This window comes from Rhamphochromis longiceps, linkage group LG12, assembly GCF_057381845.1.
Source record: "Rhamphochromis longiceps isolate RC_006_pf linkage group LG12, R_longiceps_female_GT1.1, whole genome shotgun sequence".
Taxonomy (NCBI): Eukaryota; Metazoa; Chordata; class Actinopteri; order Cichliformes; family Cichlidae; genus Rhamphochromis; species Rhamphochromis longiceps.
Window position 1 is genome coordinate 43415047 of NC_140568.1, and position 26082 is coordinate 43441128.

A 26082-nucleotide genomic window follows, 5' to 3' on the forward strand; every position below is an offset into this window, starting at 1 on the left:
AGAGCTTTTGTAGCACGAAGCACAAGCTGAGAACAGGAAACAGTGGAATAAACACAGTCCCCAATTACAGGAAATTATAGCACACAGATTATCACCGACAATCTCTGTCGACCGGAAATAGGATTTACTGGTCTTTCAACACTTTACTCAATCGGTGTTGGTGGGATTTATCCAACACTGTGTGTTTCGACTATATAAAACCCTTATGATTTCCACTTTTTTAAAAACTCTGACATCACATAGGATCATGTCCACATAGGGTCCACTGTTGTAACAGAGTCTCTATTCATGTCTGTGCACCCTGCAGGTCTACAAGCAAAGCTGGGCTGAATAAACACAGCCATTCATTTTGTTGTAAAGAAGCGCTCACCTTTTCCTACAGAGGTGCGTAATGATAGCCGGTGAGTAAAGAGGCTGTTTCAGTCGGTCTGCCCTGAGGCTCCCAGCCTGCTGAGTAATGCTCACGGGTAACTTGAGAGCTGAGATAGATGTGGGGAGGGAGAAATGTGAGTCTGGAGAGAGCAGCAGGGTCCTCAGGAGTGCAGCGGGCTGTGGAAGAGAGGGAGACAGATAAAATGAAGGTTACAAGTCGCTGGTTAGGAGGAAACAAATAGGGAGAGGTAGACAAAAAGAAATGAGGACTAAAAAGAAACCTGACATGGCAGCTGCCAGCTCAAATCTACCGTGTGTTCTCTTATCCATCGATTCGTCCTCTTCCTGTCTGAGACTCGATCCACAAAGTCAAGAACTGAGCCGAACCCTGAATATTTCTTTTCTGCAACTGAAGTGTTTCTTGTTGACACCTATGCAGTTACTTAAAACTGAAGCGTTAAACAGCTCTGAAAAAGATTAATTAAGAAAAAGCAGGCCGACGTGCAAGCAAGTGATCAGGATGATTCACTTTGAAATTTCTCACTTCCAAACATCACTGATGTTTTGGAAAAATGCAGCCTTACCTGAAAAAGTAAAAGTTTTATTTTATCTGGGGAAAGTTGACTAACCAATTTGAGTTCAGGCACCGTCTTTACGTCTCTCTCCAAAGGTCTCTGATCTGAGGAGGCAAAGAGAAGACTCTCCTCTTCTCCCCAGTGAATTACACCCTCTCTCCCACATTTTCCCCTCCACTTGGCCTAATGAGGCCTTATTCTGGAGTTGGTGGAGGAGAGAGATAGAATAAAACTTCAAAAGCATCTTTAGGTACCACTTTTTCAAACTTTCTTCCCTGCAAGTCTCTGTTGCACAATCCTCCTTAAAGTTGCAGGAGCTCTGAACCTTGGCCTCTTTCCTGCTGGCTGCTAATGTTCAGGCACACGGGGAAGCTGAGAGTAAACAATGGTACTAAAATAAATTAGTCAAGCTAAAATTAATACAACAAATACTTGCTCCTAACTTTTTAAAGCTGAGGTTTTCCTGCAGTAGGCAGTGGGAGAGTGTGGTGGACACTATGTTGTGCAATCTGTAGAGTCTATTTGTGAGAAAGGCTTAAAACTGAGCACGCTGATGTGCAAAATAGAAGTGGTGCAACATATTTCATGGGTCTGTGAAGTCAGACTGTTTGTGTTAAGTAGTTGACAGAAGCCTAGCAGATATTTGATTTCTTTTTATAATGCCACTGCCTTAGCCAAACATCCTCATATTAACAGGATTTGCTTGGTTAAATAAAAAGGTCTTAAGTACCTCTAATCTTAAGAATGAGATGAAGTAACAGCCAGCTGTTTTGAAGCTTCACCTTGTGGTTTAACTGCTGTTAGTGGTCCCTGTGAAAACCAAGGAAAGCTGCCAGAAGTAAACTGATATCTCTCTCATCTTGTGCATTTATTTTTTTATAAGAGAGTCAAGGTGTGTCAGCCTATATTAGAGAGTGAAAGCACAAAGGTGAAACGCATTCACGGGCATGTTCGAGACAAATGTTTGTCTAGAAGAAGGGGAGAACATGTTAAAGAGACCAGTACTGAGGGGAAAAGCCAAGACGCATTTTCTACAGGACAGTATATTACAGTTTTCTGGTTCTTTTTGCAGCCTAACAAGTCTGACTCAAAAGTTTCCCAATATGTATGTGTTAATTCCTCTAAAACCAAAGAAAATGGGCAGACACCAACCAAGCCCAGAAGACTAGAAGCTCTGCTGCTACGTTACACATGAACCACCCAACAAACACAGGAAGAAAGGCTTTAACATTCAATTAATATGTTGAAACTTAAGAACCAGCCATGTAATCTTCCTTAACACAAACACAACATGTCGGGTATTCACATCTTGTGAGGACATCTAATTGGCATAATGCTTACCCTAACCATCAAAAATGAATGCCTAACCCTAATATACCTAACCATAACCTAACTGTAGCCTTTACACTAAAACCACATTTTGAGTCTCAGAAATGCCTTCAAACTTGCAGGGACCCTGATTTAGGTCCCCGTAAGTGCTGCTGGTCCCCACAAGTATAGTAAGCTTCCAATTTTTGGTCCCCACAATGATATAAATACACGCTCACACACACACGCATGCACCACACACATGCAACAAGGATGTTTGCAGTCAGTCGATGACATAAATCGTCAACTATCAAATGTCAATATCAACACGAGCACCATAATTGCTGTGTTAGAAACCTGCCTGGGATAATCTCCAGGTTACACACACTAAATACACACATGCATCTCAGCGTCTGGAGGATGTGCAGCTCCAAAAAGTCGAGCTATGATAAACAGTGAAGGAGCAGAAACATTCCTCACTGGCAGATGGCTACGGTCCAATCAAAACAAGTGCCCCGAATGTTGGGTCACGCTCATGTCACCATGTCTGTTTTAGTGGTCACCATGTCTGTTTTAGTGGTGTGTGTGTGCCCACAGATAAGATAAAGGCTGGCAGACGAGACTGGCAGTCTGCAGCACAGATGTGAGCTCTTCAACATGATGGTGAAGGCCATGGATGGAAAGCATGATGATTACATGGGAGCTGGCACAGGGGTGAAGGAGGGAAAAAGCTTAGTCACCAATCCCGACAGCACGCAGAGGACCTCGGATGTCTCAGGACGTCACCTGTTTGTCTGACTTTGTCTTTTTAGGCTCCCATCGTGACAGGATAATCTCTCCCTGATCCATACCCAACCCCCCAAATAAGTAAACATATAATGTTCACTTATCATTTCAGTGATACATTTTTTTTTATTAGTATGTATTCTTGAAGATTTGTTCCCATTTTCAAAATAAGTGTAACTGGCATTTAAATACACCATTTAAATACAAATAAGTATAAATACAATGATTATATTTCTCTATAATATGAAATACCAATGAAGAGGAAATCTAATCTAACACTGGCATGAAAATGAATCCCGTCAAACTGAAGCGCTGACAGGAAGGACACACAAGACAAATCGGGTTTCCGTTACAGATCAGGTAGCCATCCACGAGCAAGCATGAGAATACTGCAGCCAGAGAAACTCGCAGGCTGAGGTCACCGCGGTATCAGAGCACTTTCAGAATCAGAATCAGAAACTTTATTGTCATTGTCATGAGAACAACGAAATTAAGAATGGTCCCCGATCATTGCATCATCCCTAGCAATATCAAAATATAAATAAAACAATAAAATTCAATAAATAAAATAGATAGAATACTTAAAATACTAATAAGATATAACAGTAAAACATTCACATACATTCCCACACACATGCTTCAGACCGTGCATAGATTAACACAAGAGTGGCGTGATGGACATTTTTTTGTAGTATTCAGATGTGTTATTGCAGTTGGATAACAGCTGTGTTTGAGTCTATTAGTCCTTGCTCTGATTGCCCTGTACCGTCTGCCTGAGGGCAACAGTTCGAACAGGGAGTGGCCAGGATGTGAGGTGTCTTTTATGATGTTTTGGGCCTTTTCAAAACAGTGGGCGTTGTGTAGAACTTCCAGTGTGGGGAGAGGGCAGCCAGTGATCTTTTGGGCGGTGTTAATGATCCCTTGGAGTGCTTTCCTCTGAGCCCCTGTGCAGCTAGTGTACCAGATGCATATGCAGTAAGTTAGAACACTCTCAATGGTGGCTCTGTAGAAGGACACCAGCAGTCTCTGTGTGATGTTATTCCTCCTGAGAATTCTCAGGAAGTACAGTCTCTGTTGGGCCTTTTTCAGCAGCTCGGAGGTGTTCACACTCCAGGAAAGGTTCTCCTCTATATTGACTCCCAGGAAGCGGAAGCTTGCCACCCTTTCTACACAGTCCCCATTTATGAATAGTGGTTGGATCTCTGCCTTTTTCCTTCTGAAGTCTATTATGAGTTCTTTGGTTTTTGAAGTGTTGAGGAGGAGGTTATTGGCCTTACACCATGACGTCAGCTGCTCCACCTCGTCTCTGTACGTAGACTTGTCTCCCTTGGAAATGAGCCCCACCACTGTGGTGTCATCTGCAAATTTCACAAAGATGTTGCTGTGGTGGCGAGGAGTGCAGTCGTGTGTGTAGAGAGAGTAGAGCAGTGGACTGAGCACACAGCCCTGGGGTGAGCCAGTGCTGAGACTCAGGGCTGAGGATGTGTGATGGCCAACTCTGACTCTCTGTCTACGGCCCGAGAGGAAGCTATTGATCCACATGCAGGTGCTGTATGGAAGCCCCAGGTCTTGTAGCTTGGCCACCAGTTTGTGTGGAAGGATGGTGTTAAAAGCTGAGCAGTAATCCACGAAGAGCATCCGCACATAGCTACCATGCTCTTCCAGGTGAGTTAATGCAGCATGGAGTGCTGTGGCTACAGCGTCTTCCGTGGATCGGTTTGCTCTGTAGGCAAACTGGTGTGGATCCAGGCTGCGGGGCAGGGCTGCTGTGATGTGTCTGCGGACCAGCTTCTCAAAGCATTTCATTACCACTGGGGTGAGTGCCACCGGTCTGTAGTCATTCAGGCCGGTGATGTGGGGCTTCTTAGGCAAGGGGACTATGGTGGAGGACTTCAGGCAGAGTGGGACAGTCGCCTGTGCGAGGGATTTGTTGAAAATCCTGGTGAAGATCCCAGCCAGCTGTCCTGCACAATCCCTCAATATTCGACCTGGCACACCATCAGGACCCGCCGCCTTCCTCGGGTTAACAGCCTGCAGCATGCGCCTCACCTCGTGCTCTTCCAGGGTGAGGGTGGTGCTGCTATGGGTGGCGTGTTGCTGCTGTGGCTCCAATACCTCCGGTACCCTGGTCTCAAAGCGGGCAAAGAAGATATTCAGCTCCTCTGCCAGCTCCAGGTCACCATCCGCAGCTCCGAGATTGATCTTATAGTTGGTTAGGTGCTGGATGCCTTGCCACACCTGCCGGCTGGTATTACTCTTCAAATGGTCCTCGATCCTCCTCCTATAGTCCCCCTTTGCCTTGTGGTGATTAACCATTATTACCAGTGTTTTCTGCACTACGGTCACATCTCACGGCTACTGCACCCACGTGTAAACACCGCTCGATGACCAGTTTCCCTCGTCATCACCAACTTCGTGTGCTGACAAGGCAGAAATGAAGTCAGCGGTGGGTTACAGGTCTCACAGGACTTCTGGCTGACACTTTACCACCAGCCTCAAAAACAACATGAATAACTGCTTTCCATGGATTAGTTTAACCAAACAAACCATGACCACTCCAAACCCACGCATCCTTTTAATAAATTTGTGAGTAATTAGGGTGATGCATACTGATGAGCTAATCCACAAACTAAACCATCCATCATAAAGCACAGAAAGAAACTTTCTGCTCGCATTTCGCCTTTTTAAATAAGCCGGCACCATGAGGCTCCGTACAAGGAGCATAGATGTCGTCATTTGGCACCAGAAAGTTTTAAAAGGGTAGTCTGAAGAGGCAGATCTCAAGAAACAAGTAGGTGTAACAAAAAAAGAAGAAGAAAAGTGGAATTTCGTAACAAAACGAAACAAAAGAAGAGCACAGGGGAATTAAACCAAACAAAGCAGTGAATAAAAGAGGCGCCTGAAACTGTAAGATTAAGTAAGATGTACTTTGTATTTTTCCAAAAATAAAATCAAACAGCATAATTGCAGTCACTCGTAACAATTCTTATCCTTACTTTCAGCTGGGGAAGATCACAAATCTGTACAGAGAAGTAATAAGTCAACACAGCATTTATCAGGCTAGATATTAACACGTTCACATGAAAGGGATGGCGTTGGTGTTATATTACTGATCACAAACTGGGGTAGGTCTACTGAAGGGAGATTTTACAAGGAGAAATAAAACTTTGGCCAGTGTGAAGCAGGTAAAGCTGCCATAAATGCCGTCTGTGGACGAGAACACATTCATCAGTATCACAGCTCCGTCATTAACACCTGACGTACCAGCGAATGACAAACGCTTAACTATGTTCAGGCGTTTAAACTCTGATAATAAAGGATAAATATAAAAAAGAATTTTAAAAATGAATTCAAACTTAGGCTTGATCTATTTGAAAAACTGACATAAGGTAAAAAAAAACAAAAAAGTACAAAGTGCTCTGTTTTAGGATCATATATAGAGGCTTACAGAGCAATAAAGTTATTTTTATATTGCAGCCAGAACAAATAAAGTTGCTTCTAAGAATCCGTATTTCTTACCGATGCTCTTCGGGGAAAGATAAAACTCTGCACTCTGAAGTCGAAGAGATCGTACAGAGATAGTTTTTTTAGAGATTTCAATGATTAACAGGCAGTGATTTCATTCATGTTGCCCAACAAAATGATGATAAGAACACTTGGTATTAAATGCTGCCATGCCATGTGTGTTTCCATAAAATCAATATTTAGGTCTTTAAATAACAAAAGTAACGACTGCCAGTCCCAAACCTGGATAAATAAGGAGGGTTGTGTCACTAAATAGCAAAATTACATTCAATATCAGTCACTCTTATTAGTCCAATAACTGTACTTATCAGACTTGTGACAAATCTAAAAACATAAACAAGCTCTCAGATCTCTGATCTGGTTTCAACAGGCTTTCTCTGCAGACTTGTGCTGACTACAGAGCATGCATTTCATCCTACCTTTTCTATGAATGGAGACTGCTTTTGAACAGATCCTTTGCAATTTCCAGCAGTTTGCACCTCACATCTCGTCCGTCCTCTCACATCTGCACTCTGTCCTCTCAGGCCACTTTATATACAACCACAGGGAAGACCAGGTGAGGCTGTGCATGCCTTCATCAACCCCTAATTACTGTTTCGCTTGGTTCTCGTGCAGTTATCATCAACCAAAGCCGTCATTAGATGATAGAGTGATAGCTGTGGGCACTGTTTTGGTTCACCAAACACATTGTTATTGTGCTCCACTCATCCTGACTACACTCCAAACGACCACCAACCATAAAATTAAAGGGTTTCGACGTGACCCGGACTGACTCAGACCCCATCTCTCTTACCCAGGGAAGGAATCCAGACACAGAAAGCCACAGAGCACGTGCACTGAAGGAAGTTACACACATTTTAAGTGGTGGGTTACTGTTTCCTTTTTACTTTAAGAGAACATTAAAGATAAACTGCAGCCATCAAATTAGTTAAGGTAGAGTTTTTTTATCAAGAGTAAGTTAAACATGACGTGGATTAAATCCAGTCTTAGACCATAAACCTTTTTCAAGTAGGTTAAATAATGCACTGATTAAAAAATAATAATAAAAATGAACTGAGTGAGGTACAAATTAAAAAATAAAATAAAACTAATTAAACTACAGATCATTGACTAACTATATGTAACTGAAATCAGCACAAAAACCAGATAAAACAAGCACATGAAAACGAGCTCTTGGAAATGATCTTGTATGAAACATGTCAATAAAGTAATTGCTGAGAGGACGACTGAATATTGTACAGCTTGGGGTGTTTACAGAAATCAAATCATTTACCACAAACACACTTATAGACAAAGAGCTGGTCCAGGATTTGAACCTAGGACCTCATGCAGAGAATCATACTCCCTACCAGGGGCGGGGAACTCCAGGCCTCAAGGGCCGGTGTCCTGCAGGTTTTAGATCCATCACAGCTGATTTAAATGGTTAAATGACCTCCTCAACATGTCTTGAAGTTCTCCAGAGGCTGGTAATGAACTGGTCACTTGATTCAGGTGTGTTGACCCAGGGTGATATCCAGGGGCAAAATTTACAGGTGGGTTAGGGGGGTTATCACCCCCCCCCCCCCCCAATAATCAGACCCAATCAATATAACCCTCCCAATAAAATTATGAATTATCTTGCATAAAGAGGTTATTGATTATCTTTACTCTTTTCAGTTATTACCAGCAAAATCGTTTCATGTTTAATCATCTGGGAATATACCCAGATTTATTTATTTATTTATTTAGACAGAGATCTTAACCCCGCCAATGTTCAGCACAAAGTTACGGCGATGGTGATACCTAAAACCTCGAGGCCTGGAGTTGGACACCTAAGTTATTTGCAAACACTGGGGCAAAACTGTATGGGTGAAACACAGGCACAGCTAATGAGAGCCAAAACTAACAAAATACTAGAATTTCATCACTAAACCTTGAGCACGGACATCATGGATTACACAGTAAGCCCTAAAATTAGATTAAAAACACTCCCACAGGTAACAACAGCACATGCATGATCCAGTTTAATGACTCAGAGTAGTGAGGCCTGGTCAGGACCTGTCAATTAATGTGGACAGAGCTCTGAAGAATCATCCAGATGAACAAAGTAAAAGACCAAAAAAATAATAATAATCAGCCTTCTCAGAGCTGTTATGAAGAAGGAAACTATTCATAGAGGCCAAAAGCATTTCTAAACCAGACTGTAAATATGCTGCATGCTATGGCTGGGTAATCAAAAATCATTCAGAACCTCTAACGGACGAAATCTTGCTCAAGTCACTATGGGTTTTTCTTTTGTTGTTGTTACTGTTATTCTTCTGTATAAAGCGCAGTAACATTATTTTTAGACTGCAGCCAACATGAATAAAGTTGTTTCAAAGAATCTGCATTTCTTACTGAAGCTCTGATCCAAATGCTGTAGAGCCTTTTTTTGGAGTATTTCAAGTTGCTATGCATCAATACAACCATTATATCCCAAATTTTAATAATAGGTATGCATTAAGTCCATAGTAACTACTAGGGGTGCAACAATACTCGTATCGATATGGAACCGTTCGATACAGTGCTTTCAGTTCAGTACGCATATGTATCGAACAATACAAAAAATTGTATTTATTTTATCAACTTTTCACTATGGGCTCAAAATGTGGTCATAAATATTTTGTACTTGTAAATCAGTTTAGTATGTGTAAAAAGAATTTGTGTGTGCGTAAAAAAGATTTGAGTGTGCGTAAAAAAAGATTTGAGTGTGCGTAAAAAAAGATTTGAGTGTGGACTTAGCCAAAAAAAAACCCTGCAAGTTACAAGTACGAATTTTGACCCTATTTTTCTTCCTTTCATCTGATTGGTCAATGTCATGTCAATCACAAATGTAACAATCCAATCAGAGAACAGATGGGTTTGGCTGTCGGAGGGGCGCTTTTTTTGAACTGCAGGTCCTGCAGGGTTCAGATCGCGCGAACAGGTGTGGGTTTAGAGCTCTGGGTAGCTCCCCAGCTGGGTCTAGAGTCTAGACCCAGCTGGGTCTAGACTCTAGACCCAGCTGGGTCTTCCCTGAATTCTATTTTAAATTCAGGGAATTTAAAATAGAAAGTAGCTCGTCCACAGAAGGACTGGTAGCTCCCCTTACGATAAGGGTTCAGATCGCGCGAACAGGTGTGAATGTGAATGTGTGTGTTTAGTTAGTTTGTTTACTTGCTTGTTTTAATCAATTTTAAATCATGCTTTTTATCTGTTTTTGTTTCTAATGTCTCTGTAAAGCACTTTGAATCACCTTGTTGTTGAATTGTGCTATACAAATAAATTTGCCTTGCCTTGCCTTGAAGGGTAATACAGTTTGAAGCTGGGGGATCTCTATATAAATATCCGATAGCAGCTAGGTCCCCTAACTTTCAGTAGCTGTTGAAAGGATAAAGTTGTGATATGTCAGTGGTTAGAAATACCATTATTACTTTAGGATTAGTTTAACACAAAGTCAGGGCTGACCCGGGACCATTGCTGTGAGTCACAGTGCGCAGCATAAAAGTCCTTTCACATTGGATGCAGGATGTGCTGCTAATGCTAACTGCTAACTAAAAGCAAAGGATCCAGAATTTGTTGCGCTGGCTGCTGGGCTCTGTGGGTTTTTGCAGCAGCTCTACCTGTACTAGATGCACCTGCTCCTTGTCTTTTCTACCTCTGACTTTATGTCCTCTACAAGAGTTTGTTTCTTTTTACACACACACACACACACACACACACACACACACACACACAAATTATTTTTACACATATAAAACTGATTTACAAGTACAAAATATTTATGACCACATTTTGAGCCCATACTTTTCTTCTGACGATGCTGTCTGTGTTGAGAACTCAGTGGATCTGCGTTCGACTACTCCGCCTAGGCTGCACTGTCCAGCGCAGATCCACTGAGCGCAGCGCAAGCTAGCAAGACAGAAGCTAATCTCGTTGCAACATGGCAACTGCCTGAACGCTACCCGAAATTGAACCTCCCCCACCCTCATTCAGATCTGGCGTTTGGAACTATTTTGGTTTTCATGTGAAGTATGACCCTGATGGTAAGCGCGTCATGGACAAAAGTAAAACAGTATGTCGGATGTGCCACGCAATGCTCAATTGGTGGGAACTAGTGCGTTAGCGCAGTTAGCTTGTTAACGTGTTGACGCCGTCCAGCCCCACGCACGGGGTGATCCACGGTAACTCGTTAACGGAGATTTGCCGCGTTATGCCGTTAATGTCATTTTAACGAGATTAACGCTGACAGCACTAGTGGGAACACAACGAATATGACTGCACATTTACTCCAACATCATCCTAGTGCAAAGACAAGTGGAAGCAGACAAAAACAACAAGCATGCATGCTACAAACTTTACCCGAGTCATTTAGACAGCCGTTAGCACAGGATTCTCCTTATGGGGACCTGATATGTTTAATATGCTGCTGAGAATATAGCCCAGAAGAAGCTATAGTATAGCTTTTATTTTGGAAAGAGACATTTCTCTGTAATAAACTCTCTTTTCCAAAGATGAGGGATTTCTCCATCAGATAGATTTAGTATTTTGTTGTTTCAGCAACATTAAATTTAAAAACTGTACGTTTGAGTTAAAATATATATTTATAATTTTAATAAATGACAAATTAAAAAAGCATGAACATTTTCTTTGTATCGAAAAAATATTGAACCGTGTCACCAAAGTATCGAACCAACCGTGAATTTTGTGTATCGTTTTACCCCTAGTAACTACATAAATTGCTAAAAAGTGCAAATACTACAAAAGAAACTGAAAATCGTTTTTCTAGTTACAGAAATGTGAAAGATATCCCTTAAATCTATAAATGCAAAAACATTATGCAAAATAGTTTCCAACCACAGGAAGTTTATTTTAAGTGTCTTCATAATTTCTGAGATAAGCTCATTTTTAAAAACTGCAGCAAAAACAAAAATAAATATTGTGCACAATTTGCAAAATGCAGCATGTGCATCAAAATAAACCATTTTCAACAGGTCAAAGTTCTAAGTGTTCCTGGAATTATACAGAAACTGTATAGTTCTTTCAGTAGCACCAGTTGGCATTTAAAAGGCCCCGAGGGGGAAAATAAACTACATTTCCTGCAAAAATGTAAAATTTGGGTTTTGCAAATAATGGCTGACACGTGATAGTTTGTTCTGAAAACACGATGACGTTTATTTCAACGTAGGAAGTGCCACGAACAGCTGAACAGATCAGCAAACCGTGTTTCTGAATTATAGTGTTTTTGTTGTTGCGTGCACTTTTTACGCAATTTTTTGAAATCCATTAGTGAAAGGAAACCATGACCTGGGACAAGTTAAATGCTTGAAGAACAACGAGACGCACAGCAAGCCATGATAGCAGTCAGAAAAGCCTTTGAAAACGGCAGACTCACACATAAAGTAAAGCATCTTGTTGTATAGAACTGTAAAGCTTGAGGTGCTTGCAGATAATGCACATATAAAGTATGTATGATAGCGCATTATTATGTGCTATCATACAGGCGTGGAACAAACAAAATATGAATCCAGGGCCTTTAGCACACAAAGTAAAGCGCATACACATCACCCAACGGGCCTGTGAGAGCAGTGAAACATCTCACCCGTCCCAATTTCATATCGAAAATGCACCACTGATGGCAAGAGGAGGACAGATGTCAGTCTAATCCTGACTGAAAAAAGCCAGATCATGCATCAGTGACAACAGGCACATCTTTTCAGATCAGATCTTTGCTCATTTCTCACCTGCAATCCAAACTCTATTAATAGTATTTCCCTTCACATGTCTAGTGTTGGCTCCACTCCACGCACAACATGTTTGTGTAGGTGGTGCACGCACAGAGAGAGAGCTGTCAAAGGAAAAGCTGCCATGCTTTTTTATTTTACAAAGTTCAGCACCAAACAAATTTAACATCATTGCTTTAAAAAATTATTAATGTATATCTTATAAAGCAAGAATCATATGACATATGCGACATGCCCCTTTATATGTGAAAGCCCACAGAGCCTGAAGCAGAAAGTCAGCTTAACAGAGAATTTGATATCTTTTATCCCCAAATGTGGTTTTAGGTTTGGTCACACCAGCTAATGCAAAGAAAGGCTGGCTGTGTTAAACCATGTTTGTAGTACACCCCTCTGTGCTCATATCTCCAAACCATAGTGTCTGTATGCACACACACTGTAGTTATTTTACAACAATAACACTGAAAGTAATAAAATGAAATACAACTAAATAAAACACTAAACTGAATTGTAAAGTTAACAATTAAAATAAAGGGCCTTTGAGATACTTGTAAAGTCTCCAACCTCATTCACAATACTCCTAATCATTATTACTTTTAACTTTCTGCAGACTGTAATATAAACTATAACATTTCATAATGTGACCTATAAACTACAAGCGACCCTAAACGACTGACGAGGCAGTGGACTTTACAGGTTTAAGCAACTGTCAGCGTGAGCAATAAAAGATAAATTAACAATTAACTCATCCTATGCAATACATCTGTATATAAGTTGAGTAAAAATTAGAAGCAGTAGTAGTACTGAATAACAGTTCCGACTTCCAGTGACCAAAATGAGATTTAATGTGTGCCAGAAAACAGATATTACATGCATACATTAAAGGGACTCTTTTTTTATTGGCAGATTTCTACAGACACCTGGGTGAGTCTCACCTGTCTGCACTCCTTTATTTCTCACCAAAGACAAATCTATGGATTATCGTGGAGAACACTAAACCCAAAACTGAATGAGTTAAAAAGCTTGAAGATTACTTATCTAGCTTTATAATGTTAGCTTCTACACTAAAAAAACAATTGATTATTTAGCTATGGTCTTAAATGCTTACGTTGAATAAACACGGACACACTACCCTGTGTTCATCAATAAAACTGAGCAGACGTTTTATCTTAGTGGTCTGATAACCTGGAGTCAGGTATATTAGCTGGTTTTAGATTAGCCTGGAGAGTTAGCTTACCGGGTGCCACTGTTAGGGACAGAAAATCAGGCTTGACGTCAATTCCTGTCAACAATTCGATTCCCGTGGCTCCGACACGAACCGCGACGTCAAATACAGGGAGTGAAAATGTCAGCTGTGGTGGGGACGATCCATCCGGCACTGCTCAGGCGTTCACACAGACAGGACGCTTGCTTTTTAGCCCCTGGCAGCAGGAACGCGTGGAGGACGTGGTCGTTTTCACTGTGGCGTCACAGACCGCACTGGCTTTTTCCACATGGTCGTGTCTGCCACCTTGCGTTCAAAGGTGGTACTGCACGAAAACCCCGTACCCTGATTATGTGTGAGCTATATTACTTTACATTCAAATTTATATTTATTTTACTTTTTTTTATTTTTACCTAACATTAGTTTAACTAATGTTTTGTGATATTCTATTTTACTTCATCATTCTACATATTCTCAAGATGATCCCACACTACCTGAATTATAATTAAAAGGATCAAAAAAGGATTGTTATGGGTTGTTTATTGTTGAACAAAAAGTGAGGTAGTTGACTATTCACTAATGTTGAGGTCATCATTATTGAACATTGGCTAGCCCGGTCCATGCTCCTCTGTGTGTTTTTCTATCCAAGTATGCTTTTTCTGCATTGCCAGTCTGTTTGGGATCAGTCTGTGAAAAATAAACCTTCTGCCAGTCAGACACCCTCCAAATTACATTCCCTCATAGTATTTATCTGTGTCCATATTTCTGTCATTTTTGATAAGATAAGGTCTTTGATAAGATCTTGGCAATCGCCATGAAGTGCAAAGCCATCAACATGCTTCCACTGTGTTTTACAGAGGGCTTTACACATTCACCACCGTACCCGATTCCCTTTCTGCCTGCTGTAGATAGGATTTTCAGGCCTGCCACATCTTTCATCCCCAACTTTTTTTTTCCTCAGAAAAGAAATACACCCTAATTTCAGATGCTTTGGGGGTCACTTTATTTGTGCAGAAATACTATTTCATGCCTGTCAAACTCTGTTGTCTTTGTCTCTCTTTTTTAAGAGTAAACTAAATTACAAATTGTAGGTTTTTGAGATAGACATGCCCAAAAATGCTTGTTGTATTTTATGCATAGAAAGAAGAAATTGCAAAGAAGAAATTTGATAGACCTGCAGAAACCCAAAAAAAACCACTTTGCCAACTTATATGAAAGTCTGGCACCTTGGAAGCAAAATATTTTAAAAATGAGAAGTAGGTCAACAAGCTATTTATCCATTAGTGGCAACTGACCAATGATTTAAAACGTTCATGTGTTGCTAAACAATATTGTTAAATATCTTAAACCTTTAAAAAAAAACTAGCAGAAATGAATTTAATATAATAAAATAAATACAGGTCATGATATAAAATATGCCAAAGCAAACAAATATGTTATTATGGTAAGAACTCTACAAAAGAAGGAGTGGATGGATTTATTTTCCAAATTTATTTGTCATTTAATTTTTGGTTTAAATTCCCAATTTCATCCTTAAATGTTCAATTAATATAATGAAGTAAACTGTGATCACAAAAAGGAATTCAAAATAAATGTGTTGTTCCATCCCTACCGTGTAATTCAGAACATTTCATGTGAATTCTATTTACGATTATATAATTAATAAACCCACAAAGTACCCTAAAGACACGCAGATAAGCCTGACGAACACAGTGAGAACTCATTTGCATAAAGTGCGCTACATCAATGAATGTGCATACTTTTTTTTTTACTGCCCAAGCGCCCACGATCTCATACAGTCCGTAAACATTAACAAATAAAGGGCTCGTCCGGGATTTGAACCCGGGACCTCTCGCACCCAAAGCGAGAATCATACCCCTAGACCAACGAGCCATGCTGCTTCGTGGAACATCGTCCATCATATTCGAACGAGCTAGGCTAATTGCTGGTTACACTGTTAATATACAGTATATTCATTATTGAGCACAGTAATCAAGGTCTCGACATTTTGATGCCAGACTGCACGAGTAACCACGTCGCTCTCTCTCAGGATACCGTGGTTTGATTGGTTGGTGCCTGGGCTGATGGCTGACGTCACCCCATTCAGCCTGAAACGCATCCGCTGTTCTGGACCAGCCGTTTCAAATGCATATCACTAAGCAAGGGAAAGTACCAGAGCACGAGGCCACCTGGGGAAGGACAGCGCATGCGTGTGTAAAGTACGAGGCGAACTGTCCAATGAAATGCTAGAAAATGTTTTTATATAGGAAAAGCTTGAAAACACATGAAGTCAATAGCTACACAAACAAATAGCAAAAGACTGCAAAATGACCATCAAACACTTAAAATAAATCAATTTTTGTCTGAAAATTTTCACCTTTAAAAATCAGATCAGTGTATATATATTTAAACACAACACAAAGCCCATATCCATGCGAAAGAAACTAAATTACAGGGATACTTCTGCGCTTGCGTGAGGATTAGTCGGGCGGAAGTTGCTTTGATTGCGGAAGTGTACAGATGCTGTTGGTTGTAGGCGCAGCTTACTAACAATTAGCCTTGGGGCCGTAATTTGACCGTGTTTATTATCCACTTGTATGTAGTTCTGTGGGAGCTTCGGGTTCAGGTTCACGGCTCGATCAGGTAAGAAGGATGATGGAATTTGTACGGAGGTGGAGAGCTTTTTACCCGTTTATTAGAGGCTAACTTAGCACAGGCTAACGCGACGTTTTTAAAGAGCTCGATCAGTTCAGTGACAGGGATACAGGGATCGATGGGAAAATATAGTGACACACAGGGAGTGTCGTGAAGTTTTTAAAGGAGGTGAAAGCAACCCTGAAGGTTAAATAGGCCATGACCGAGCTGGCAAATTGTTTGGATAAAAAACGAAGTCTGGCACGACATATTTGTAATTTACCCGTTTCTATAAAGATCACACTGACTGTAAACATAAAAGTTACTGTCACTGTGGTTTTTACGTTTTACTTTCTCAAATACTCTGTCAATAAATTTTCTAAGGAATTTATTCACGTCAAGCACCTTATTCGTGTTTTTATTGCAGGTTAATTTTGATATTATATAGTTATATAGACTTAAAATACACAGTCATGTTGAGAAATCTAATTTTTACCCGCATTTGATGACTGAATGACTGAATACTAAAATTTAGTATCACACGCTGCCAACCCCAGCTGTGGTTGTGTCATCTCTTTGGCCTGTTTTAATTCTGTGTGAGTCTACAATAAGGGTAGATTACTGGATAATCATGTTAAAAGGTTTAAGGTTTCTCTAGGCTTTCTTGCTTAGAAGAAGACTATTGGAGCCAAATGAAAAATAACACCTTTTTAAATACATAATATCTTTAAGCCGTTTTTATAATTAGGCTTACAGACACTTATCCATAAAGCAAATTTTGTTTACCAAAAATACCATCACGGGTAGTCACTTCCTACAGGCCTATTCTGAGTCTACAAAACAAGTTTCAATATTTTATGCAGATATCAGTGTTGTAATTGGTAATAAAGTTTAGTTTTTCTCCATGAATATCTCCTTAGTTTTATGTTCATCATCTACTTTATGTGGGCAACATAAATAATTTAGACTTAACAAAGCAGTGACTAAATATGTGTTACATAATATTACGAACTTTTTATATAGACCATATATAATATAGTCTATATATACACACACAATTGTATTGTTTTTTTTGGGGGGGGTTTTGGGCGGGGGGGGGGGACAAGACTGTTTGTGCAGCTGTGTATGTTAGAAAGAAAACGGTAGATAGCACTGGACAACATGAACCACAAGTACCACCCCTCCGCTGCTTTTATCAGCGCCACACCTCTTGAGCTAAACTGTTAAGAAGTGGCCGCCTCTTTACACACTGTGTTTCTGTGCCTTCTAGCCAAGAAGCCATCATGGGAGAATCAATAGCAGCCTCCCAGCAGTTTTTTTTTCCCTAAATATATTCAGCAGCCAGTGATTTTTAGACTGAGTTGTGGCCTTGATACTGAGGACACACTGCCTCTTTGTGCTAGCGTATACGAGAGTCTGTGTTTCCTACATACTTACTGAATTAATTAACTTAAAATATACTCTATATACGCATAGTTTCCAGTGATGTCATTGTGAATTCCTAATAGAGTCATTTGTTAAAAACTCCAGCTGGATATGCCTTAATTTTTTTTTCAAGATTCCTTCTTGCTGTTAACTTCTAATAAAATGTACATTTCCTTAGGACTCATGAAGGTTGTAAAGAGTTCTGAAAGCAGATGAAGCAGTGTCTGACATAAAAACTGTGAAACAAATGTGCAGCATTTTAGAGGTTTAAAGGGGGCCAACTAAATGTTCTCTTATTTATTCCCCACTCTAGTTAGCTCTATAGTTTTGTTTTTTACCTGCTTAGACTTTCCAATTCCTGTTTGAGAATGAAAGTCTGACTCTGCACAGTCTTTGAATAATTGTGTTAAATTGTCTTTTTCTCAGTATTAACCAAAATAATCATGTTTAGTTTTACCTCCAAGTCAGAATTCAGATTGACGGTGTGTTCAAAGGCTCTCGGATGTTTAAACCCGGCGTTATGAATCCACTGTTGGCTTAAAGGCACCACTGAGTCAGCCTGTTTCTCCAGTCTTACAGGTTGAGCCATCGTGATGGCCGATCACACTGATGTCAGCCTGCAGCCGGAGGAGCGCGTCCGCGCCCTGACCAAGAAGGGCAGCTCGGTGGAGATTAATGACGACATGCCCCCACGCCGCTACTTCCGCTCAGGCATGGAGATGATCCGCATGGCTAACATCTACACGGAGGAGGGCAACATCGAGCATGCCTTTGTCCTTTACAATAAATATATTACGTGAGTGTCTTTTCACATTTCTGTCCGCATTGACTGAAGTAAGCTGAAGGAGTTTACGTAAAGACCTCTCTTAAGAGTTTTCTGACCTTTATGGGTCTTGATATTTTTTTCCCCCTCCTAAGGCTCTTTATAGAAAAACTTCCCAAGCATCGGGATTATAAGACAGCCAACATTCCTGAGAAAAAGGACACACTAAAGGTCGTCATCCAGTTTTATTTTGTTTGTTTTTTTGCATTACTAATTGTTTTCAAGGAAAGTTGGACACTTACTTCACTTACTTCATTCTGATTAATCTACAGAAACTGAAGGATGTTGCGTTTCCTCAGGCTGAGATTCTCAAAAAGGCTCTACTGAAAAGATTTGAACAGGAATATGCTCAATATCTTGTCAAAAAGGTGAGCTGAGACACTCTTTTGTGAATTTACACCCTTGCATCACATTGCTGCATTAACCTCCTAAGACCCGAACTCTTTCATGGCATGCATTTTTAAATTCTCTTTGCTATTTGGGCTGTTTGGGACCTGATGAATGTAAAAACAAAGAATTTCCAGATTTTTTTTTTTTACCTGATTTTATCTCTGACAAAAATAAGATTGACATATGAGGACATTTGTTTTAAATTTCAGTAGAACATTTGCAGTATAATGTCCTCGTTAGTGGTTATCAGGCCCTTGTAGAGTAAAAATTTTTATTTTGGTCTAGACATCCCAAAATGTGATGTCCACATATGTGGACGCCAGGTCCGAGGAGGTTAAGTCACACTGGAAAGGTTTAAGAGATTTGAAGTAATTAAATAAAAACCAATTTACATTTAAAGTCCATAAGCAGGTGAATCATTAACAAGCCCCACAGTAACCTCATATCACAGTTCATTAATATGCACCTAAGCTGACCTTGAATAGTCAATCAGTAGCAGTTCATGTGCCACACTAACTGTTCTACAGCAAACTTGTTTCATCATCAAAAAGATCAATACATTTAATGTTGCTGTTTAAAAAAGGGCCAAAAAGAGAAACCACGGCTGAAACTAAGCCAGTATGTGATGTGTTTGCTACATGCTCAGAAAGAGGAGGAGGAGGTGTTGGCGCGGCAGCAGTCCAAGCAGCGAGCGCTGGACGCAGAGCGGGAACGTGTGGCTGAGATGCAGCGGCGGCAGCGGGAGCAGGAGCAGTTCAGTGCCTTTGAGGAGATGATCCGCCGCCAAGAGTTGGAGAAGGAGCGCCAACGAGTGCTTCTGGAGTTTGCCACTCCGGCTGAGCCTTCCTCTGACACACCCCTCATCCCAGGCATCCAGGGCCCCCCGTTAGTCTCCCCTACCTTTCCTCAGATCCCAGGTGAACTGTCCAACCACCAACATAACCGCCCTCCCACATCCATCGGCACACCCACCACCGGCCCGCCCAGCTTTGACCGCTCACTCAAGCCGGGGTCTCTGGTCAGCCCGGGGAATAACAGTGAGTTCATTCTTTTGTGTCACGGTGGGCTGGCCTTCACAGGATTTAAAGCGCTGCCCTGCTCCTGGGTGAAAGTATTTATTCCTCTGAGCTGATTTCTTTCCCCCCCGACCTACTTAATTTCGTTTGTTTGTTTGTTTGCACCATGACTTGTTTCAGAATCTCACAAGAGTCTAACTTTCCCATTCAGCTTTTGTGTATGGTCTCTGCAGATACAATGGTGGATGCCCTTCGGCAGTTGGCTGTTCCCGCTGAGTTGTGCCGGAGCTTTCTGAGGTTGGCTGAGGCCAACACAAGCAGAGCTGTAGAAACTTGTGGCATCCTATGTGGCAAACTGGTAAGAAGCTGGAACAGTGTAGCTATGCTGGAGCGATAGGTTGCTTTTATGCAGCCCTTGAGCCCAGAGGTGCTAAATGTTGTGTCAATAATTCTGAGACTGTGAACATTTTATGAATGTGGATTTTAAATTAAACAACAGTTGATGTCCCTCTTCAGAGGTGTAGAAGATAATTTGACTCTTATCTCATTGCTCTTTGGCTACTCTGCCCATTGTTTACATTATATCATTTGCTGGTGGGGTTAACTTCAAGCTCTTTCCACTTTTCTATGAGCATGACTGAGCGTTTTTGCTAGCAGCTCTGTAAGTGCTCAGTGTTAATTTTGTGCAGGCAGTGCCCTTGGGTAGCACTTTGGCAGACAGCAGGACATGCATAATTTAAATGAGTATAAAAGCAAGACGCTTTTTGTGTTTGGTCCAGACCAGAAATGCGTTTACTGTGACCCACGTCATCGTACCAAAGCAGTGCGGCGGACCGGACTATTGTGACACGGAAAACGAGGAGGAACTCTTCCTCATGCAGGACCAGTATGATCTCATCACACTCGGCTGGATACATGTGAGTAAAAGATGGGCAGGTTGGCGTCAGTGCTGACGAATAATCAGAGTCACCCACACCAATCAGCTTAGCTTATAAACTTTATTCAAAGAATAGATTAAAACATTACTCACTGAAATTTTAAAACAAGAGCATGTCAGAAGAGAAAAATATAAATGCGTGTAAATTATAGGAGTAAAATCAGGCATAGATGATAAATAAGACGATAACCAGAAGATAAAGACGTCACCAAAGCCACCCTGTAAAATGTCTTAAAAAGGAGGTCACTGATTCATAGTGAGGTAATCCTCTGTGTCTGATTTCACACTAAAATAGATTTTCCTCATGTGTTCACGAGGGCTGAGGGGAAAAAGTATCGTAATATTTTGTGTGGTGATATTGTATTAATACAACAACACCAAATATTAGCATTGTATTAAATAAATTAAAATACTATATGAATACTACAAATAAGAGCGCTCACCTCATACTGAGATTCTTCTTAACTCAGAGCAAACCAATGGCTCAGTCACACGAGTAAAGATGTAACTGCAACCTCATTGCATCTACAAAAACATTCTGAAAATAGCGACAAGAACAGGAAGAAGCAACGCTCAAATATGAAGCTAAAATTGAGGACTGTTTAATGGAGGCTGTCAAAAACTGTCTAAACAGAGGGATTAGAAACCACCCATCACATTCTTCAGTAATGAATCGTACTTTAATGCTGCTTAACTGTGTGGAACCTCGTATCAACCAAAGTGGCGAGTAGGTACTAAAACCTGCCGCCTAATGTAAAACTGTTCACTGATTGGTTTTGAGTTTGTATTAGTTCACGTGTATAGTTAAACTTTTTTTTTAGACATTCTGACCTGCATAAACTACAGTTTGGTTCACAAGAATAAGTCCTCATGGCTACCACTGGTCCTGTTCTGCTGTGTGATGAGCACTGAAGTAAACTGAGGTCTGCCCTCTGTGTTTCCCAGACTCACCCCACACAGACAGCCTTCTTGTCCAGCGTAGACCTCCACACGCACTGCTCCTACCAGATCATGCTGCCAGAGGCCATCGCTATAGTCTGCTCGCCTAAATTCAACGAGTGAGTTGGAGAACTCAGTGTCCTGTCTTTACAGACTATGGGATGTTTTGTTTTGTTTTTTTTGTCTTTTTCTGTGATCTAACTGTGTGTGTGTGTGTGTGTGTGTGTGTGTGTGTGTGTGTGTTTCAGAATTGGCTACTTCAGACTGACAGATCGGGGAACAGATGAGATTTCCACATGTAAACAGAAAGGGTTTCATCCTCACAGCAAAGAGCCACCTCTATTTACAGTAAGTATATCTGTGCTGTGAAGTCATAGATGCAGTGTTGTCGCAAATGGACAGAATTTGTATCGCTAAAGAAAACGATGCAATTTCTGGGGATATTGAAGTTGTATAGATGATTTAGGATTATAAAAACAAATTTAACTGCAAGTGGCACAAAAAAAGAAAAACACGCTGTTATTTTGAAAAATCTAACACTAAAGCATCCTATAATTAACTGGTGGCTTTTATTGAAAACATCTTCTGTGCATCCAGATTAATTTCTATAACTCCTATAACTGGAGTTACATTTTATTTTGAAAATCCCAAAGTGTTTAAACAGGATTATAATTTCCAGTAACTAACTGGAGTCTTTTATTTTTTGAAGGATTGTTAATAATGATGTAAAAATAATCTCATCTTGACAGACTGAGTGACTGAGCCTCACGACTTCCCCTGGAAACTTATTTTACTTGCCTCTAACCAGCCAGTTAGAACAAGGAAAAGTATTGGCCTCCCACCAAATCACTATTAAAGTGATTTCAGTGTCGCAGTAAAACCTCAAGTCTTACTAAAGCTGTAGTGGGATTGCATCATCATCATCTGCTGTTTGGTGGTCAGGAAACTGAGTCTTTTTCCTGTCTTGGCGTTCCAATAAAGTCAGCCATGTTTAACGTTATTTGAAGTTTTCAAAGTCTGCGCTCTCTCCATGCTGTGCCCACATTCTGCCAGATCTTTTTTTTTTATTTTTTTTAAAGCTCTTTTATCTTTATTTAGAACAAACTACTCCACACAAAACTGCAGGTGTGGCCAAAAGCTCCTTCCTTGTTTCTGCTCCAGTTTTTCTGCTTGTAAATTTCCACCATGTGCATGATGGGAAATAACCTCAAAAGGAATCCAACTGTAGTCTTGCAAAAAGTAAACATGTTTATAACGTATGACTAAAAATTCTCACATGCCTGGTTTTTTTTTTTACGTGCCAGGGTGGTATGGAGGTAGATGCAACACTCCAGAATAAAGATCTTGTTTCCCGCAGCTGTAGAGTACAGTTTATCTTCCCTACAGATACGTAGATGTACTGTGCACAGTTTTCTGTGGAAAGTCATATATGATTTTTGGCACGGGCAGGGCTTATTGCCAAAAAAGTGCAGATGAAGTGATGACCCAGGGTTCAGTGTAGCTTTTTCTTTCTTCCTTATGTGAGATATTTGGGTCACTTTTAAAAGGTTAGTTAACTCAAAGAGTACTCAAATCTACTCAATAGGAGGCGTTTTCTTATATTTACTGCAGTATCTCAGTCAGATTAAAGGTTCATAGAGAAAAATTAAACATCTTAAATAGATTTGATTATTACTTTTTCAATAAAATAACTTAAATGTTTTAATAGTTAACACATTTCTCTAACATGTGAAGAATCCCAGCATCCAAACAAGGAGGAGACACAAATCCAGCCTCAGGGAGTCACAAGCTTAGTGTCCTCACAATGGCCGTCCCAAAGGCGGATAGATGGGAGGGTTGCATCAGGAAAGCCATCCAGTTTTAACTCCGTACTAATCTGTGGGCTGGATAACTTTCATCAGATCGAACTACCTAAAGCTTCCTGAGAATTGCTTTTTTATTTATTTCATCAGTAATGAAAAACTGCATGTATAGAATCAAATCTGTTTAAAAAAACAAAAGCTTGAGAAACTGATTCTTTTTGTCCCAAAATAGAATTTAAAAGGATTTTTCCACAAGTTATTTGTGTGCAAACGTGTGATATTACAGCTTTATGAATGGCTCACTGTCCACATCGTTGGCCAACAGCATGCTAATTAATGTTAAGAGAGCGTAAACCAGGAAATAAATATTTCAAAAGTACTGTGCTATAATCACAAGGAGACGTATATCTGCCTCCACATGAAACGTCTGCTGCGATTCCCAGTCCAGCTCTTGTTGGGGGGAGGAGGGATGGGAATGGGGTACGGTACTCTTCCTGGAGTACCGTACCCCAGAGTGGCTAACTGTTTGAGCATGTAACTGAAATGTGTTTCTCCTTTTTCAGCACGCCGGACATGTCACCATCACTGATGGCACCGTGTCCATGATGGATTTGCGGTGATCTCTTTCCTTTGTTTCACCAAAACACTCGCAGACTGTTTCATCAAGCTGGGGAAAAAAAACACTCATTTTTATTTTCAGGGCGGTTCTGAGCAGATGCTGGCCGCGAGTTTACCATAATTATGGACCTCGGTTGTTCTCAAAGAGAACAACGCTGCAAACGTTTTTCTTTTTATGTTTTTTGTTCTGTTAAGAAGATATTCCACATATTGTTGCACTTTCCAAACAAGCAACCAGCTGAAGGACTTGTTCTTGGGGCCCTTTGTTTCTGTCAGTGTGCGGTGTACTTCTTTCCTTTTGTCATTAATAAAGATGTTCGTTCATCAGTGAGAGACGCACGTCTGGTAACCCAAACCTTTCTTGCACCATCGTCACATTTTGGTTTCTGCCTGAAGGATAAAGTGCCAAGGATGAGAACATAAACTTGTTTTTGAGTTTTTCAGTCTGCAACATGAAGTCCAGTGTGGAGTATATAATTTATTCTTTGTTCTTTTAAATGAGTGATGAGAGAAGTGAAAGCAAGTTGTAACTCAGGTATGCAGGCGGTGCTTGTGTTGCTGCGCTGTATTCTATTTTTATACCCCATCACTCCAGATCATCCTCTACCGTTAAAGGTGTCTGTGTGAAGTTTAAAAATGTCCTTATTGTTTCTTGGATAAGGGATTGGTCGAGCTTTATCATGTGTTCATGCTTCAGAGGACAAGTGTGCAATCTGAATGTACCTGAATGCTCCACATTACAACATTTTACTAACCACCCGGCCCTGGATCATGCCTCTGTAACCAGTTTTGTTTGCTCCCTTCTCTTGTTAGAAGAGGTCAATGATTAGCCATAATTACGAATTAATTGCCAAGAAAAGAATAAACTTGTAGATGAATTTATCCTGTATTGTCTTGTTATGTTTGTACACTGAGAAATAATGTCAGAAATAAGAGATGCAGCTACACAGATTGGAAGAGGAAAAAGAAGATGAAGACAAATACGTGTCCAAAGCTCGGACAGGACGGTTCTGGACGATTCAACAGATTTGTAATGAAGGAAATTGATCATTTTACATAAGTGAGCCTGTAGTTTGCGAAAACGCAGCCAGTTTGGTAAGTTCAGTGATATGAAGGATTCCACTAAGAAGAACACAAAATAGTGGATCAAACTCGAGCAGACCCGTGAGGAACGAATAAAATGCTTTCCAAAAGTATACAGGGTAAGTGCAGGTTTTACACGCTGTTTTTTCTGGAAACAGACCGTCGGACAAATTAGGCAGCTGAAGGACAGTTTGTGTTTTTTATGTAAACATAAACTCTTCAGTTAGAAATTGAGGATTTTGTGGATAAATCAGTTTTAAATCTGGCGTGGAGGTCACCTTATATTCCACTTTATAAAGCTGAAAACGTGTCTGATCTGTGCTTTGTAGATAGTGTTATTGTGCCAAGTGCGTAAATGCACACATAGCTTTTGTTTGGCTCCAGGTTAAGATCATTTGACGTTTGACTCTATCTTCCTTGAATCAATCTACTGGCAAACAGTTACAGTGTGCGTGGACGCAGGCAGCGGAAGTTAGTAACAACTTGTCAGCCTATTAAAAATATTGATTAAAATGTTTTGTTTTTGTGACCCTGTCTGTTTGGCTTATGGCAGCTTGAATACGCTCAAATGGATGATGATGATGATAATAATAATATAATATGATATAATATAATAATAATATAATAATAATACATAATATATAATAATATATAATTTATTTATAGGCGCCTTTAAGACCCTCAGGGTCACCTTACAATAACACAAGAACAATAGCAGCAATAAAATATAATAAACATGGCAAAATAAAATGCAGACATAAGGTAAAAAAAAAAAAAAAAAGCAGCAAAAAATTGATTGGTGTTTTTATCATGTATGACTATGATTTATCACATAAAAATTATGATCAACCTGTTTTGTGTAACATTTCAAGTGCTCTTATGAGCCCCAGTAGATGCTTTCTCTGCT

General features: G+C 40.3%; 2 protein-coding genes and 1 non-coding gene across 5 annotated transcripts in view; 1 reads left to right on the forward strand and 2 right to left on the reverse strand.

Moving 5' to 3' along the window:
- slc39a14 (solute carrier family 39 member 14) overlaps positions 1-13769 on the reverse strand; it is a 31949-nt gene extending 18180 nt beyond the window's left edge. The window contains exons 1-2 of one of the 3 annotated variants that reach the window (XM_085426468.1): positions 13542-13769; positions 371-549 (exon numbers count right to left, since the gene is read on the reverse strand). The gene's annotated coding sequence lies outside the window, so the exon portion shown is untranslated. Of the gene's footprint in view, positions 1-370; positions 550-6985; positions 7106-13541 lie in introns of those variants that run through there. The other 2 variants (XM_085426466.1, XM_085426467.1) reach the window with 2 other exon arrangements.
- A 1560-nt stretch (positions 13770-15329) lies between these two features.
- On the reverse strand, positions 15330-15401 carry trnap-ugg (transfer RNA proline (anticodon UGG)). The gene has a single exon. It is a non-coding gene; the product is annotated as a tRNA-Pro (tRNA).
- A 607-nt stretch (positions 15402-16008) lies between these two features.
- On the forward strand, positions 16009-24974 carry LOC146658067 (STAM-binding protein-like A). The gene is made up of 10 exons (XM_085426469.1): positions 16009-16151; positions 18139-18363; positions 18486-18561; positions 18663-18758; positions 19427-19817; positions 20030-20154; positions 20576-20713; positions 21679-21791; positions 21921-22020; positions 24038-24974. Exons 2-10 carry the CDS (start codon positions 18161-18163, stop codon positions 24092-24094), a joined length of 1299 nt encoding a protein of 432 aa, XP_085282595.1. The 5' UTR covers positions 16009-16151; positions 18139-18160; the 3' UTR covers positions 24095-24974.
- The last annotated feature ends 1108 nt before the right edge of the window (positions 24975-26082 follow it).

Excerpts from the sequence above, each read along its gene's own strand:
- LOC146658067 (XM_085426469.1), top strand. The coding sequence starts at position 18,161 with ATGGCCGATCACACTGATGTCAGCCTGCAGCCGGAGGAGCGCGTCCGC. Across the intron at positions 19,818-20,029 it reads GGTCAGCCCGGGGAATAACA|ATACAATGGTGGATGCCCTT; the intron begins GTGAGTTCATTC and ends TGGTCTCTGCAG. Across the intron at positions 22,021-24,037 it reads AAGAGCCACCTCTATTTACA|CACGCCGGACATGTCACCAT; the intron begins GTAAGTATATCT and ends CTCCTTTTTCAG.